Genomic DNA, 18,042 nt, shown 5'->3' with positions numbered 1-18,042 from the left:
AAGGGTGTGAATACTTATGTAAATTTGATATTTCTATTTAATTTGATACATTTTGAAATCTAAAAATGATTTTAATCCATTTTGAATAAAGGCTGTAACACAATGTGGAATAAGTCGAGGGGTATGAATACTTTTTGAAGGCACTGTATATACTTACATGGAGTTGTTGCCTCTGTTATCAGGAAGTTTCTGGATTGATACAGTGGCAGTTGAATCGGCTTGTTCTTGGCATCATTTTTCAAACCAGGATCATCTAAAAACTACATGGGGGGGGGGGGGGAAAGTGTGCGGTTTAAATAAATATATGTATTTCAACCAGGGGTTGGAACTGGTTCGTGGAAATAATGAAATGTTTCTATGAACAGAACCAGAACCGTGAATGAAAGTGATCTATACTGTTCCGGAACAGAACTGTTACGTTAAACACATGGGAACCAGTTAATAACGTTATCCCTCTGTCAATCAGAAACTTCTTCCAGCGTCTGCCTGCCAGCTAAAAATCGTTGCCATTGTGTGTGCGTGTAGGCTACCTGCCCCTCGCCCTCCAAAGCATTGCTGTAACCTACTGACGTTACAAGCATGATTCAGAAGATGCGGGGAGAGATTTTTAATTAGCGAAGAATGGATTCACTTTTTCAATGCTAGTTAGGGATATTATAGTTATCACATTGGGTTTATTAACTACAGAAAGGTAAGATGTGATTTGCATTCTGGTGCCGCTCTGCACACACAAGCTTGTTAACTAGCTAGCTTCTCTGGTCCAATGTTAAACCAACTCTGAAGATCAAAGACATTCAAAGTTCCTCCAGAAGCCGCTCCTCTGTAGGTATAATTCTGTGGCCCTAATTCAAAATTTCAGTTGCATCTCACGCCCGACTAGTCTTTCTATCACACATGTAAACAACTCACTGAGCTATAGCGTTCCAGCTCCATAACAAGTTGCTCTACCTGCACTGCAGGATTGGTGAAGTTGGTTTAAACAAGCTGCTCTACCTGCACTGCAGGATTGGTGAAGTTGGTTTAAACAAGCTGCTCTACAGCACCGCAGGATTGGTGAAGTTGGTTTAAACAAGCTGCTCTACTGCACTGCATGATTGGTGAAGTTGGTTTAAAAAGGAACGATATAAACCGGTACTTTTCTTTGGTTCGGAACTTTTATTTTGCTGGTCAGAACACAATGGGACTAGTCATTAAGGCTGTGTTACTTTAGGTTGACTAGTCAATAAGGCTGTGTTACTTTAGGTTGACTAGTCATTAAGGCTGTGTGTTTTACTTTAGGTTGACTAGTCATTAAGGCTGTGTGTTTTACTTTAGGTTGACTAGTCATTAAGGCTGTGTTACTATAGGTTGACTAGTTATTAAGGCTGTGTTACTATAGGTTGACTAGTCATTAAGGCTGTGTGTTTTACTTTAGGTTGACTAGTCATTAAGGCTGTGCTACTATAGGTTGACTAGTCATTAAGGCTATTTTACTTTAGGTTGACTAGTCATTAAGGCTGTGTTACTTTAGGTTGACTAGTCATTAAGGATGTGTTACTTTAGGTTGACTAGTCATTAAGGCTGTTACTTTAGGTTGACTAGTCATTAAGGCTGTGTTACTTTAGGTTGACTAGTCATTAAGGCTGTGTTACTTTAGGTTGACTAGTCATTAAGGCTGTGTTACTATAGGTTGACTAGTCATTAAGGCTGTGTGTTTTACTTTAGTTTGACTAGTCATTAAGGCTGTGTTATTATAGGTTGACTAGTCATTAAGGCTGTGTGTTTTACTTTAGGTTGACTAGTCATTAAGGCTGTTTTACTTTAGGTTGACTAGTCATTAAGGCTGTGTTACTTTAGGTTGACTAGTCATTAAGGATGTGTTACTTTAGGTTGACTAGTCATTAAGGATGTGTTACTTTAGGTTGACTAGTCATTAAGGCTGTGTTACTTTAGGTTGACTAGTCATTAAGGCTGTGTTACTATAGGTTGACTAGTCATTAAGGCTGTGTGTTTTACTTTAGGTTGACTAGTCATTAAGGCTGTGTTACTATAGGTTGACTAGTCATTAAGGCTGTGTGTGTTACTTTAGGTTGACTAGTCATTAAGGCTGTGTTACTATAGGTTGACTAGTCATTAAGGCTGTGTGTGTTACTTTAGGTTGACTAGTCATTAAGGCTGTGTGTGTTACTTTAGGTTGACTAGTCATTAAGGCTGTGTGTTTTACATTAGGTTGACTAGTCATTAAGGCTGTGTGTGTTACTATAGGTTGACTAGTCATTAAGGCTGTGTGTTTTACTATAGGTTGACTAGTCATTAAGGCTGTGTGTTTTACTTTAGGTTGACTAGTCATTAAGGCTGTGTGTTTTACTTTAGGTTGACTAGTCATTAAGGCTGAGTGTTTTACTTTAGGTTGACTAGTCATTAAGGCTGTGTGTTTTACTTTAGGTTGACTAGTAATTAAGGCTGTTACTTTAGGTTGACTAGTCATTAAGACTGTGTTACTATAGGCTGACTAGTCATTAAGGCTGTGTTACTTTAGGTTGACTAGTCATTAAGGCTGTGTTACTACAGGTTGACTAGTCATTAAGGCTGTGTTACTACAGGTTGACTAGTCATTAAGGCTGTGTTACTTTAGGTTGACTAGTCATTAAGGCTGTGTTACTATAGGTTGACTGGTCATTAAGGCTGTGTTACTTTAGGTTGACTGTAATTAAGGCTGTGTTACTATAGGTTGACTAGTAATTAAGGCTGTGTTACTATAGGTTGACTAGTCATTAAGGCTGTTACTATAGGTTGACTAGTCATTAAGGCTGTGTGTTTTACTTTAGGTTGACTAGTCATTAAGGCTGTGTTACTTTAGGTTGACATGTCATTAAGGCTGTGTTATTTTAGGTTGACTAGTCATTAAGGCTGTGTTACTATAGGTTGACTAGTCATTAAGGCTGTGTTACTATAGGTTGACTAGTCATTGAGGCTGTGTTACTTTAGGTTGACTAGTCATTAAGGCTGTGTTACTTTAGTTTGACTCGTCATTAAGGCTGTGTTACTTTAGGTTGACTAGTCATTAAGGCTGTGTTACTATAGGTTGACTGGTCATTAAGGCTGTGTTACTTTAGGTTGACTGGTCATTAAGGCTGTGTTACTTTAGGTTGACTGGTCATTAAGGCTGTGTGTGTTACTATAGGTTGACTGGTCATTAAGGCTGTGTTACTATAGGTTGACTAGTCATTAAGGCTGTTACTTTAGGTTGACTAGTCATTAAGGCTGTTTGTTACTTTAGGTTGACTAGTCATTAAGGCTGTTTGTTACTTTAGGTTGACTAGTCATTAAGGCTGTTTGTTACTTTAGGTTGACTAGTCACTAAGGCTGTGTGTGTTACTTTAGGTTGACTAGTCATTAAGGCTGTTTGTTACTTTAGGTTGACTAGTCATTAAGGCTGTGTTACTTTAGGTTGACTAGTCACTAAGGCTGTGTGTGTTACTTTAGGTTGACTGTAATTAAGGCTGTGTTACTATAGGTTGACTAGTAATTAAGGCTGTGTTACTATAGGTTGACTAGTCATTAAGGCTGTTACTTTAGGTTGACTAGTCATTAAGGCTGTGTGTGTTACTTTAGGTTGACTAGTCATTAAGGCTGTGTGTTTTACTTTAGGTTGACTAGTCATTAAGGCTGTGTGTGTTACTTTAGGTTGACTAGTCATTAAGGCTGTGTTACTTTAGGTTGACATGTCATTAAGGCTGTGTTATTTTAGGTTGACTAGTCATTAAGGCTGTGTTACTATAGGTTGACTAGTCATTAAGGCTGTGTTACTATAGGTTGACTAGTCATTAAGGCTGTGTGTGTTACTATAGGTTGACTAGTCATTAAGGCTGTGTTACTTTAGGTTGAATAGTCATTAAGGCTGTGTGTTGTACTTTATGTTGACTAGTCATTAAGGCTGTGTTACTATAGGTTGACTAGTCATTAAGGCTGTGTGTTGTACTATTGGTTGACTAGTCATTAAGGCTGTTTTACTATAGGTTGACTAGTCATTAAGGTTGTTTTACTATAGGATGACTAGGCATTAAGGCTGTGTTACTATAGGTTGACTAGTCATTAAGGCTGTGTGTGTTACTTTAGGTTGACTAGTCATTAAGGCTGTGTGTTTTACTTTAGGTTGACTAGTCATTAAGGCTGTGTTACTATAGGTTGTCTAGTCATTAAGGCTGTGTTACTTTAGGTTGACTAGTCATTAAGGCTGTGTTACTTTAGGTTGACTAGTCATTAAGGCTGTGTTACTTTAGGTTGACTAGTAAATAAGGCTGTGTTACTTTAGGTTGACTAGTCATTAAGGCTGTGTTACTTTAGGTTGACTAGTCATTAAGGCTGTGTGTGTTACTTTAGGTTGACTAGTCATTAAGGCTGTGTGTGTTACTTTAGGTTGAATGGTCATTAAGGCTGTGTGTGTTACTTTAGGTTGACTGGTCATTAAGGCTGTGTGTGTTACTTTAGGTTGACTGGTCATTAAGGCTGTGTTACTATAGGTTGACTAGTCATTAAGGCTGTGTTACTATAGGTTGACTAGTCATTAAGGCTGTGTGTGTTACTTTAGGTTGACTAGTCATTAAGGCTGTGTGTTTTACTTTAGGTTGACAAGTCATTAAGGCTGTGTGTGTTACTTTAGGTTGACTAGTCATTAAGGCTGTGTTACTTTAGGCTGACTAGTCATTAAGGCTGTGTTACTATAGGTTGTCTAGTCATTAAGGCTGTGTGTGTTACTTTAGGTTGACTAGTCATTGAGGCTGTGTTACTTTAGGTTGACTAGTCATTAAGGCTGTGTTACTTTAGGTTGACTCGTCATTAAGGCTGTGTTACTTTAGGTTGACTCGTCATTAAGGCTGTGTTACTTTACGTTGACAAGTCATTAAGGCTGTGTTACTTTAGGTTGACTGGTCATTAAGGCTGTGTTACTTTAGGTTGACTGGTCATTAAGGCTGTGTTACTATAGGTTGAGTAGTCATTAAGGCTGTTACTTTAGGTTGACTAGTCATTAAGGCTGTGTTACTTTCGGTTGACTAGTCATTAAGGCTGTTTGTTACTTTAGGTTGACTAGTCACTAAGGCTGTGTTACTTTATGTTGACTAGTCATTAAGGCTGTGTGTTGTACTTTATGTTGACTAGTCATTAAGGCTGTGTTACTACAGGTTGACTAGTCATTAAGGCTGTGTTACTTTAGGTTGACTAGTCATTAAGGCTGTGTTACTACAGGTTGACTAGTCATTAAGGCTGTGTTACTTTAGTTTGACTCGTCATTAAGGCTGTGTTACTTTAGGTTGACTGGTCATTAAGGCTGTGTTACTTTAGGTTGACTGGTCATTAAGGCTGTGTTACTTTAGGTTGACTGGTCATTAAGGCTGTGTGTGTTACTATAGGTTGACTGGTCATTAAGGCTGTGTGTGTTACTATAGGTTGACTGGTCATTAAGGCTGTGTTACTATAGGTTGACTAGTCATTAAGGCTGTTTGTTACTTTAGGTTGACTAGTCATTAAGGCTGTTTGTTACTTTAGGTTGACTAGTCATTAAGGCTGTGTGTGTTACTATAGGTTGACTAGTCATTAAGGCTGTGTGTTTTACTATAGGTTGACTAGTCATTAAGGCTGTGTGTTTTACTTTAGGTTGACTAGTCATTAAGGCTGTGTGTTTTACTTTAGGTTGACTAGTCATTAAGGCTGTGTGTTTTACTTTAGGTTGACTAGTCATTAAGGCTGTGTGTTTTACTTTAGGTTGACTAGTAATTAAGGCTGTTACTTTAGGTTGACTAGTCATTAAGACTGTGTTACTATAGGCTGACTAGTCATTAAGGCTGTGTTACTTTAGGTTGACTAGTCATTAAGGCTGTGTTACTACAGGTTGACTAGTCATTAAGGCTGTGTTACTACAGGTTGACTAGTCATTAAGGCTGTGTTACTTTAGGTTGACTAGTCATTAAGGCTGTGTTACTATAGGTTGACTGGTCATTAAGGCTGTGTTACTTTAGGTTGACTGTAATTAAGGCTGTGTTACTATAGGTTGACTAGTAATTAAGGCTGTGTTACTATAGGTTGACTAGTCATTAAGGCTGTTACTATAGGTTGACTAGTCATTAAGGCTGTGTTACTTTAGGTTGACTAGTCATTAAGGCTGTGTGTGTTACTTTAGGTTGACTAGTCATTAAGGCTGTGTGTTTTACTTTAGGTTGACTAGTCATTAAGGCTGTGTGTGTTACTTTAGGTTGACTAGTCATTAAGGCTGTGTTACTTTAGGTTGACATGTCATTAAGGCTGTGTTATTTTAGGTTGACTAGTCATTAAGGCTGTGTTACTATAGGTTGACTAGTCATTAAGGCTGTGTTACTATAGGTTGACTAGTCATTGAGGCTGTGTTACTTTAGGTTGACTAGTCATTAAGGCTGTGTTACTTTAGTTTGACTCGTCATTAAGGCTGTGTTACTTTAGGTTGACTAGTCATTAAGGCTGTGTTACTATAGGTTGACTGGTCATTAAGGCTGTGTTACTTTAGGTTGACTGGTCATTAAGGCTGTGTTACTTTAGGTTGACTGGTCATTAAGGCTGTGTGTGTTACTATAGGTTGACTGGTCATTAAGGCTGTGTTACTATAGGTTGACTAGTCATTAAGGCTGTTACTTTAGGTTGACTAGTCATTAAGGCTGTTTGTTACTTTAGGTTGACTAGTCATTAAGGCTGTTTGTTACTTTAGGTTGACTAGTCATTAAGGCTGTGTTACTTTAGGTTGACTAGTCACTAAGGCTGTGTGTGTTACTTTAGGTTGACTAGTCACTAAGGCTGTGTGTGTTACTTTAGGTTGACTAGTCATTAAGGCTGTTTGTTACTTTAGGTTGACTAGTCATTAAGGCTGTGTTACTTTAGGTTGACTAGTCACTAAGGCTGTGTGTGTTACTTTAGGTTGACTGTAATTAAGGCTGTGTTACTATAGGTTGACTAGTAATTAAGGCTGTGTTACTATAGGTTGACTAGTCATTAAGGCTGTTACTTTAGGTTGACTAGTCATTCAGGCTGTTTGTTACTTTAGGTTGACTAGTCATTAAGGCTGTGTGTGTTACTTTAGGTTGACTAGTCATTAAGGCTGTGTGTGTTACTTTAGGTTGACTAGTCATTAAGGCTGTGTGTTTTACTTTAGGTTGACTAGTCATTAAGGCTGTGTGTGTTACTTTAGGTTGACTAGTCATTAAGGCTGTGTTACTTTAGGTTGACATGTCATTAAGGCTGTGTTATTTTAGGTTGACTAGTCATTAAGGCTGTGTTACTATAGGTTGACTAGTCATTAAGGCTGTGTTACTATAGGTTGACTAGTCATTAAGGCTGTGTGTGTTACTATAGGTTGACTAGTCATTAAGGCTGTGTTACTTTAGGTTGAATAGTCATTAAGGTTGTGTGTTGTACTTTATGTTGACTAGTCATTAAGGCTGTGTTACTATAGGTTGACTAGTCATTAAGGTTGTTTTACTATAGGATGACTAGGCATTAAGGCTGTGTTACTATAGGTTGACTAGTCATTAAGGCTGTGTGTGTTACTTTAGGTTGACTAGTCATTAAGGCTGTGTGTTTTACTTTAGGTTGACTAGTCATTAAGGCTGTGTTACTATAGGTTGTCTAGTCATTAAGGCTGTGTTACTTTAGGTTGACTAGTCATTAAGGCTGTGTTACTTTAGGTTGACTAGTCATTAAGGCTGTGTTACTTTAGGTTGACTAGTCATTAAGGCTGTGTTACTTTAGGTTGACTAGTCATTAAGGCTGTGTTACTTTAGGTTGACTAGTCATTAAGGCTGTGTTACTTTAGGTTGACTAGTCATTAAGGCTGTGTTACTTTAGGTTGACTAGTCATTAAGGCTGTGTGTGTTACTTTAGGTTGACTAGTCATTAAGGCTGTGTGTGTTACTTTAGGTTGACTAGTCATTAAGGCTGTGTGTGTTACTTTAGGTTGAATGGTCATTAAGGCTGTGTGTGTTACTTTAGGTTGAATGGTCATTAAGGCTGTGTGTGTTACTTTAGGTTGACTGGTCATTAAGGCTGTGTGTGTTACTATAGGTTGACTGGTCATTAAGGCTGTGTTACTATAGGTTGACTAGTCATTAAGGCTGTGTTACTATAGGTTGACTAGTCATTAAGGCTGTGTGTGTTACTTTAGGTTGACTAGTCATTAAGGCTGTGTGTTTTACTTTAGGTTGACAAGTCATTAAGGCTGTGTGTGTTACTTTAGGTTGACTAGTCATTAAGGCTGTGTTACTTTAGGCTGACTAGTCATTAAGGCTGTGTTACTATAGGTTGTCTAGTCATTGAGGCTGTGTGTGTTACTTTAGGTTGACTAGTCATTAAGGCTGTGTTACTTTAGGTTGACTCGTCATTAAGGCTGTGTTACTTTAGGTTGACTCGTCATTAAGGCTGTGTTACTTTAGGTTGACTCGTCATTAAGGCTGTGTTACTTTACGTTGACAAGTCATTAAGGCTGTGTTACTTTAGGTTGACTGGTCATTAAGGCTGTGTTACTTTAGGTTGACTGGTCATTAAGGCTGTGTTACTTTAGGTTGACTGGTCATTAAGGCTGTGTTACTATAGGTTGAGTAGTCATTAAGGCTGTTACTTTAGGTTGACTAGTCATTAAGGCTGTGTTACTACAGGTTGACTAGTCATTAAGGCTGTGTTACTTTAGGTTGACTAGTCATTAAGGCTGTGTTACTATAGGTTGACTGGTCATTAAGGCTGTGTTACTATAGGTTGACTGGTCATTAAGGCTGTGTTACTATAGGTTGACTAGTAATTAAGGCTGTGTTACTATAGGTTGACTAGTCATTAAGGCTGTTACTATAGGTTGACTAGTCATTAAGGCTGTTTGTTACTTTAGGTTGACTAGTCATTAAGGCTGTTTGTTACTTTAGGTTGACTAGTCATTAAGGCTGTGTTACTTTAGGTTGACTAGTCATTAAGGCTGTGTGTGTTACTTTAGGTTGACTAGTCATTAAGGCTGTGTGTTTTACTTTAGGTTGACTAGTCATTAAGGCTGTGTGTGTTACTTTAGGTTGACTAGTCATTAAGGCTGTGTTACTTTAGGTTGACTAGTCATTAAGGCTGTGTTACTACAGGTTGACTAGTCATTAAGGCTGTGTTACTTTAGTTTGACTCGTCATTAAGGCTGTGTTACTTTAGGTTGACTGGTCATTAAGGCTGTGTTACTTTAGGTTGACTGGTCATTAAGGTTGTGTTACTTTAGGTTGACTGGTCATTAAGGCTGTGTGTGTTACTATAGGTTGACTGGTCATTAAGGCTGTGTGTGTTACTATAGGTTGACTGGTCATTAAGGCTGTGTTACTATAGGTTGACTAGTCATTAAGGCTGTTTGTTACTTTAGGTTGACTAGTCATTAAGGCTGTTTGTTACTTTAGGTTGACTAGTCATTAAGGCTGTGTGTGTTACTTTAGGTTGACTAGTCATTAAGGCTGTGTGTGTTACTATAGGTTGACTAGTCATTAAGGCTGTGTGTTTTACTTTAGGTTGACTAGTCATTAAGGCTGTGTGTTTTACTTTAGGTTGACTAGTCATTAAGGCTGTGTGTTTTACTTTAGGTTGACTAGTCATTAAGGCTGTGTGTTTTACTTTAGGTTGACTAGTAATTAAGGCTGTTACTTTAGGTTGACTAGTCATTAAGACTGTGTTACTATAGGCTGACTAGTCATTAAGGCTGTGTTACTTTAGGTTGACTAGTCATTAAGGCTGTGTTACTACAGGTTGACTAGTCATTAAGGCTGTGTTACTACAGGTTGACTAGTCATTAAGGCTGTGTTACTTTAGGTTGACTAGTCATTAAGGCTGTGTTACTATAGGTTGACTGGTCATTAAGGCTGTGTTACTTTAGGTTGACTGTAATTAAGGCTGTGTTACTATAGGTTGACTAGTAATTAAGGCTGTGTTACTATAGGTTGACTAGTCATTAAGGCTGTTACTATAGGTTGACTAGTCATTAAGGCTGTTTGTTACTTTAGGTTGACTAGTCATTAAGGCTGTTTGTTACTTTAGTTTGACTAGTCATTAAGGCTGTGTTACTTTAGGTTGACTAGTCATTAAGGCTGTGTGTGTTACTTTAGGTTGACTAGTCATTAAGGCTGTGTGTTTTACTTTAGGTTGACTAGTCATTAAGGCTGTGTGTGTTACTTTAGGTTGACTAGTCATTAAGGCTGTGTTACTTTAGGTTGACATGTCATTAAGGCTGTGTTATTTTAGGTTGACTAGTCATTAAGGCTGTGTTACTATAGGTTGACTAGTCATTAAGGCTGTGTTACTATAGGTTGACTAGTCATTGAGGCTGTGTTACTTTAGGTTGACTAGTCATTAAGGCTGTGTTACTTTAGTTTGACTCGTCATTAAGGCTGTGTTACTTTAGGTTGACTAGTCATTAAGGCTGTGTGTTTTACTTTAGGTTGACTAGTCATTAAGGCTGTGTGTTTTACTTTAGGTTGACTAGTAATTAAGGCTGTTACTTTAGGTTGACTAGTCATTAAGGCTGTGTTACTATAGGCTGACTAGTCATTAAGGCTGTGTTACTTTAGGTTGACTAGTCATTAAGGCTGTGTTACTACAGGTTGACTAGTCATTAAGGCTGTGTTACTACAGGTTGACTAGTCATTAAGGCTGTGTTACTTTAGGTTGACTAGTCATTAAGGCTGTGTTACTATAGGTTGACTGGTCATTAAGGCTGTGTTACTTTAGGTTGACTGTAATTAAGGCTGTGTTACTATAGGTTGACTAGTAATTAAGGCTGTGTTACTATAGGTTGACTAGTCATTAAGGCTGTGTTACTATAGGTTGACTAGTCATTAAGGCTGTGTTACTTTAGGTTGACTAGTCATTAAGGCTGTGTGTGTTACTTTAGGTTGACTAGTCATTAAGGCTGTGTGTTTTACTTTAGGTTGACTAGTCATTAAGGCTGTGTGTGTTACTTTAGGTTGACTAGTCATTAAGGCTGTGTTACTTTAGGTTGACAAGTCATTAAGGCTGTGTTATTTTAGGTTGACTAGTCATTAAGGCTGTGTTACTATAGGTTGACTAGTCATTAAGGCTGTGTTACTATAGGTTGACTAGTCATTGAGGCTGTGTTACTTTAGGTTGACTAGTCATTAAGGCTGTGTTACTTTAGTTTGACTCGTCATTAAGGCTGTGTTACTTTAGGTTGACTAGTCATTAAGGCTGTGTTACTATAGGTTGACTGGTCATTAAGGCTGTGTTACTTTAGGTTGACTGGTCATTAAGGCTGTGTTACTTTAGGTTGACTGGTCATTAAGGCTGTGTGTGTTACTATAGGTTGACTGGTCATTAAGGCTGTGTTACTATAGGTTGACTAGTCATTAAGGCTGTTACTTTAGGTTGACTAGTCATTAAGGCTGTTTGTTACTTTAGGTTGACTAGTCATTAAGGCTGTTTGTTACTTTAGGTTGACTAGTCATTAAGGCTGTGTTACTTTAGGTTGACTAGTCACTAAGGCTGTGTGTGTTACTTTAGGTTGACTAGTCACTAAGGCTGTGTGTGTTACTTTAGGTTGACTAGTCATTAAGGCTGTTTGTTACTTTAGGTTGACTAGTCATTAAGGCTGTGTTACTTTAGGTTGACTAGTCACTAAGGCTGTGTGTGTTACTTTAGGTTGACTGTCATTAAGGCTGTGTTACTATAGGTTGACTAGTCATTAAGGCTGTGTTACTATAGGTTGACTAGTCATTAAGGCTGTTACTTTAGGTTGACTAGTCATTCAGGCTGTTTGTTACTTTAGGTTGACTAGTCATTAAGGCTGTGTGTGTTACTTTAGGTTGACTAGTCATTAAGGCTGTGTGTGTTACTTTAGGTTGACTAGTCATTAAGGCTGTGTGTTTTACTTTAGGTTGACTAGTCATTAAGGCTGTGTGTGTTACTTTAGGTTGACTAGTCATTAAGGCTGTGTTACTTTAGGTTGACATGTCATTAAGGCTGTGTTATTTTAGGTTGACTAGTCATTAAGGCTGTGTTACTATAGGTTGACTAGTCATTAAGGCTGTGTTACTATAGGTTGACTAGTCATTAAGGCTGTGTGTGTTACTATAGGTTGACTAGTCATTAAGGCTGTGTTACTTTAGGTTGAATAGTCATTAAGGTTGTGTGTTGTACTTTATGTTGACTAGTCATTAAGGCTGTGTTACTATAGGTTGACTAGTCATTAAGGCTGTTTTACTATAGGATGACTAGGCATTAAGGCTGTGTTACTATAGGTTGACTAGTCATTAAGGCTGTGTGTGTTACTTTAGGTTGACTAGTCATTAAGGCTGTGTGTTTTACTTTAGGTTGACTAGTCATTAAGGCTGTGTTACTATAGGTTGACTAGTCATTAAGGCTGTGTTACTTTAGGTTGACTAGTCATTAAGGCTGTGTTACTTTAGGTTGACTAGTCATTAAGTCTGTGTTACTTTAGGTTGACTAGTCATTAAGGCTGTGTTACTTTAGGTTGACTAGTCATTAAGGCTGTTACTTTAGGTTGACTAGTCATTAAGGCTGTGTTACTTTAGGTTGACTAGTCATTAAGGCTGTGTTACTTTAGGTTGACTAGTCATTAAGGCGTGTGTGTTACTTTAGGTTGACTAGTCATTAAGGCTGTGTGTGTTACTTTAGGTTGACTAGTCATTAAGGCTGTGTGTGTTACTTTAGGTTGAATGGTCATTAAGGCTGTGTGTGTTACTTTAGGTTGAATGGTCATTAAGGCTGTGTGTGTTACTTTAGGTTGACTGGTCATTAAGGCTGTGTGTGTTACTTTAGGTTGACTGGTCATTAAGGCTGTGTTACTATAGGTTGACTAGTCATTAAGGCTGTGTTACTATAGGTTGACTAGTCATTAAGGCTGTGTGTGTTACTTTAGGTTGACTAGTCATTAAGGCTGTGTGTTTTACTTTAGGTTGACAAGTCATTAAGGCTGTGTGTGTTACTTTAGGTTGACTAGTCATTAAGGCTGTGTTACTTTAGGCTGACTAGTCATTAAGGCTGTGTTACTATAGGTTGTCTAGTCATTAAGGCTGTGTGTGTTACTTTAGGTTGACTAGTCATTGAGGCTGTGTTACTTTAGGTTGACTCGTCATTAAGGCTGTGTTACTTTAGGTTGACTCGTCATTAAGGCTGTGTTACTTTAGGTTGACTCGTCATTAAGGCTGTGTTACTTTACGTTGACAAGTCATTAAGGCTGTGTTACTTTAGGTTGACTGGTCATTAAGGCTGTGTTACTTTAGGTTGACTGGTCATTAAGGCTGTGTTACTTTAGGTTGACTGGTCATTAAGGCTGTGTTACTATAGGTTGAGTAGTCATTAAGGCTGTTACTTTAGGTTGACTAGTCATTAAGGCTGTGTTACTACAGGTTGACTAGTCATTAAGGCTGTGTTACTTTAGGTTGACTAGTCATTAAGGCTGTGTTACTATAGGTTGACTAGTCATTAAGGCTGTGTTACTATAGGTTGACTGGTCATTAAGGCTGTGTTACTTTAGGTTGACTAGTAATTAAGGCTGTGTTACTATAGGTTGACTAGTCATTAAGGCTGTTACTATAGGTTGACTAGTCATTAAGGCTGTTTGTTACTATAGGTTGACTAGTCATTAAGGCTGTTTGTTACTTTAGGTTGACTAGTCATTAAGGCTGTGTTACTTTAGGTTGACTAGTCATTAAGGCTGTGTGTGTTACTTTAGGTTGACTAGTCATTAAGGCTGTGTGTTTTACTTTAGGTTGACTAGTCATTAAGGCTGTGTGTGTTACTTTAGGTTGACTAGTCATTAAGGCTGTGTTACTTTAGGTTGACTAGTCATTAAGGCTGTGTTACTACAGGTTGACTAGTCATTAAGGCTGTGTTACTTTAGTTTGACTCGTCATTAAGGCTGTGTTACTTTAGGTTGACTGGTCATTAAGGCTGTGTTACTTTAGGTTGACTGGTCATTAAGGTTGTGTTACTTTAGGTTGACTGGTCATTAAGGCTGTGTGTGTTACTATAGGTTGACTGGTCATTAAGGCTGTGTGTGTTACTATAGGTTGACTGGTCATTAAGGCTGTGTTACTATAGGTTGACTAGTCATTAAGGCTGTTTGTTACTTTAGGTTGACTAGTCATTAAGGCTGTTTGTTACTTTAGGTTGACTAGTCATTAAGGCTGTGTGTGTTACTTTAGGTTGACTAGTCATTAAGGCTGTGTGTGTTACTATAGGTTGACTAGTCATTAAGGCTGTGTGTTTTACTTTAGGTTGACTAGTCATTAAGGCTGTGTGTTTTACTTTAGGTTGACTAGTCATTAAGGCTGTGTGTTTTACTTTAGGTTGACTAGTCATTAAGGCTGTGTGTTTTACTTTAGGTTGACTAGTCATTAAGGCTGTTACTTTAGGTTGACTAGTCATTAAGACTGTGTTACTATAGGCTGACTAGTCATTAAGGCTGTGTTACTTTAGGTTGACTAGTCATTAAGGCTGTGTTACTACAGGTTGACTAGTCATTAAGGCTGTGTTACTACAGGTTGACTAGTCATTAAGGCTGTGTTACTTTAGGTTGACTAGTCATTAAGGCTGTGTTACTATAGGTTGACTGGTCATTAAGGCTGTGTTACTTTAGGTTGACTGTCATTAAGGCTGTGTTACTATAGGTTGACTAGTCATTAAGGCTGTGTTACTATAGGTTGACTAGTCATTAAGGCTGTTACTATAGGTTGACTAGTCATTAAGGCTGTTTGTTACTTTAGGTTGACTAGTCATTAAGGCTGTTTGTTACTTTAGGTTGACTAGTCATTAAGGCTGTGTTACTTTAGGTTGACTAGTCATTAAGGCTGTGTGTGTTACTTTAGGTTGACTAGTCATTAAGGCTGTGTGTTTTACTTTAGGTTGACTAGTCATTAAGGCTGTGTGTGTTACTTTAGGTTGACTAGTCATTAAGGCTGTGTTACTTTAGGTTGACATGTCATTAAGGCTGTGTTATTTTAGGTTGACTAGTCATTAAGGCTGTGTTACTATAGGTTGACTAGTCATTAAGGCTGTGTTACTATAGGTTGACTAGTCATTGAGGCTGTGTTACTTTAGGTTGACTAGTCATTAAGGCTGTGTTACTTTAGTTTGACTCGTCATTAAGGCTGTGTTACTTTAGGTTGACTAGTCATTAAGGCTGTGTTACTATAGGTTGACTGGTCATTAAGGCTGTGTTACTTTAGGTTGACTGGTCATTAAGGCTGTGTTACTTTAGGTTGACTGGTCATTAAGGCTGTGTGTGTTACTATAGGTTGACTGGTCATTAAGGCTGTGTTACTATAGGTTGACTAGTCATTAAGGCTGTTACTTTAGGTTGACTAGTCATTAAGGCTGTTTGTTACTTTAGGTTGACTAGTCATTAAGGCTGTTTGTTACTTTAGGTTGACTAGTCATTAAGGCTGTGTTACTTTAGGTTGACTAGTCACTAAGGCTGTGTGTGTTACTTTAGGTTGACTAGTCACTAAGGCTGTGTGTGTTACTTTAGGTTGACTAGTCATTAAGGCTGTTTGTTACTTTAGGTTGACTAGTCATTAAGGCTGTGTTACTTTAGGTTGACTAGTCACTAAGGCTGTGTGTGTTACTTTAGGTTGACTGTAATTAAGGCTGTGTTACTATAGGTTGACTAGTAATTAAGGCTGTGTTACTATAGGTTGACTAGTCATTAAGGCTGTGTTACTTTAGGTTGACTAGTCATTAAGGCTGTGTGTGTTACTTTAGGTTGACTAGTCATTAAGGCTGTGTGTGTTACTTTAGGTTGACTAGTCATTAAGGCTGTGTGTTTTACTTTAGGTTGACTAGTCATTAAGGCTGTGTGTTACTTTAGGTTGACTAGTCATTAAGGCTGTGTGTGTTACTTTAGGTTGACATGTCATTAAGGCTGTGTTATTTTAGGTTGACTAGTCATTAAGGCTGTGTTACTATAGGTTGACTAGTCATTAAGGCTGTGTTACTATAGGTTGACTAGTCATTAAGGCTGTGTGTGTTACTATAGGTTGACTAGTCATTAAGGCTGTGTTACTTTAGGTTGACTAGTCATTAAGGCTGTGTGTGTTACTTTAGGTTGAATGGTCATTAAGGCTGTGTGTGTTACTTTAGGTTGACTGGTCATTAAGGCTGTGTGTGTTACTTTAGGTTGACTGGTCATTAAGGCTGTGTTACTATAGGTTGACTAGTCATTAAGGCTGTGTTACTATAGGTTGACTAGTCATTAAGGCTGTGTGTGTTACTTTAGGTTGACTAGTCATTAAGGCTGTGTGTTTTACTTTAGGTTGACAAGTCATTAAGGCTGTGTGTGTTACTTTAGGTTGACTAGTCATTAAGGCTGTGTTACTTTAGGCTGACTAGTCATTAAGGCTGTGTTACTATAGGTTGTCTAGTCATTAAGGCTGTGTGTGTTACTCTAGGTTGACTAGTCATTGAGGCTGTGTTACTTTAGGTTGACTAGTCATTAAGGCTGTGTTACTTTAGGTTGACTCGTCATTAAGGCTGTGTTACTTTAGGTTGACTCGTCATTAAGGCTGTGTTACTTTACGTTGACAAGTCATTAAGGCTGTGTTACTTTAGGTTGACTGGTCATTAAGGCTGTGTTACTTTAGGTTGACTGGTCATTAAGGCTGTGTTACTTTAGGTTGACTGGTCATTAAGGCTGTGTTACTATAGGTTGAGTAGTCATTAAGGCTGTTACTTTAGGTTGACTAGTCATTAAGGCTGTGTTACTACAGGTTGACTAGTCATTAAGGCTGTGTTACTTTAGGTTGACTAGTCATTAAGGCTGTGTTACTATAGGTTGACTGGTCATTAAGGCTGTGTTACTTTAGGTTGACTGTAATTAAGGCTGTGTTACTATAGGTTGACTAGTCATTAAGGCTGTTACTATAGGTTGACTAGTCATTAAGGCTGTTTGTTACTTTAGGTTGACTAGTCATTAAGGCTGTTTGTTACTTTAGGTTGACTAGTCATTAAGGCTGTGTTACTTTAGGTTGACTAGTCATTAAGGCTATGTGTTTTACTTTAGGTTGACTAGTCATTAAGGCTGTGTGTGTTACTTTAGGTTGACTAGTCATTAAGGCTGTGTTACTTTAGGTTGACATGTCATTAAGGCTGTGTTATTTTAGGTTGACTAGTCATTAAGGCTGTGTTACTATAGGTTGACTAGTCATTAAGGCTGTGTTACTATAGGTTGACTAGTCATTGAGGCTGTGTTACTTTAGGTTGACTAGTCATTAAGGCTGTGTTACTTTAGTTTGACTCGTCATTAAGGCTGTGTTACTTTAGGTTGACTAGTCATTAAGGCTGTGTTACTATAGGTTGACTGGTCATTAAGGCTGTGTTACTTTAGGTTGACTGGTCATTAAGGCTGTGTTACTTTAGGTTGACTGGTCATTAAGGCTGTGTGTGTTACTATAGGTTGACTGGTCATTAAGGCTGTGTTACTATAAGTTGACTAGTCATTAAGGCTGTTACTTTAGCTTGACTAGTCATTAAGGCTGTTTGTTACTTTAGGTTGACTAGTCATTAAGGCTGTTTGTTACTTTAGGTTGACTAGTCATTAAGGCTGTGTTACTTTAGGTTGACTAGTCACTAAGGCTGTGTGTGTTACTTTAGGTTGACTAGTCATTAAGGCTGTTTGTTACTTTAGGTTGACTAGTCATTAAGGCTGTGTTACTTTAGGTTGACTAGTCACTAAGGCTGTGTGTGTTACTTTAGGTTGACTGTAATTAAGGCTGTGTTACTATAGGTTGACTAGTAATTAAGGCTGTGTTACTATAGGTTGACTAGTCATTAAGGCTGTTACTTTAGGTTGACTAGTCATTCAGGCTGTTTGTTACTTTAGGTTGACTAGTCATTAAGGCTGTGTGTGTTACTTTAGGTTGACTAGTCATTAAGGCTGTGTGTGTTACTTTAGGTTGACTAGTCATTAAGGCTGTGTGTTTTACTTTAGGTTGACTAGTCATTAAGGCTGTGTGTGTTACTTTAGGTTGACTAGTCATTAAGGCTGTGTTACTTTAG

General features: G+C 38.0%; 2 protein-coding genes across 2 annotated transcripts in view; one reads left to right on the top strand and one right to left on the bottom strand.

Moving 5' to 3' along the window:
- Nucleotides 1-18,042, bottom strand: part of LOC106577402 (DNA-directed RNA polymerase III subunit RPC4) — a 55,424-nt gene that overhangs the window by 11,578 nt on the left and 25,804 nt on the right. Inside the window, 1 exon segment of the mRNA XM_014155369.2 lies at nt 158-260. Coding sequence (XP_014010844.2) covers nt 158-260 — 103 coding nt within the window.
- The window catches only part of tfam (transcription factor A, mitochondrial), a 72,178-nt gene that overhangs the window by 30,966 nt on the left and 23,170 nt on the right, over nt 1-18,042 (top strand). The window lies entirely within an intron of this gene.

The sequence above is a fragment of the Salmo salar genome, chromosome ssa18 (assembly GCF_905237065.1).
Source record: "Salmo salar chromosome ssa18, Ssal_v3.1, whole genome shotgun sequence".
In the NCBI taxonomy this organism is placed as follows: domain Eukaryota; kingdom Metazoa; phylum Chordata; class Actinopteri; order Salmoniformes; family Salmonidae; genus Salmo; species Salmo salar.
This window is presented reverse-complemented; position numbering and strand designations above follow the sequence as displayed.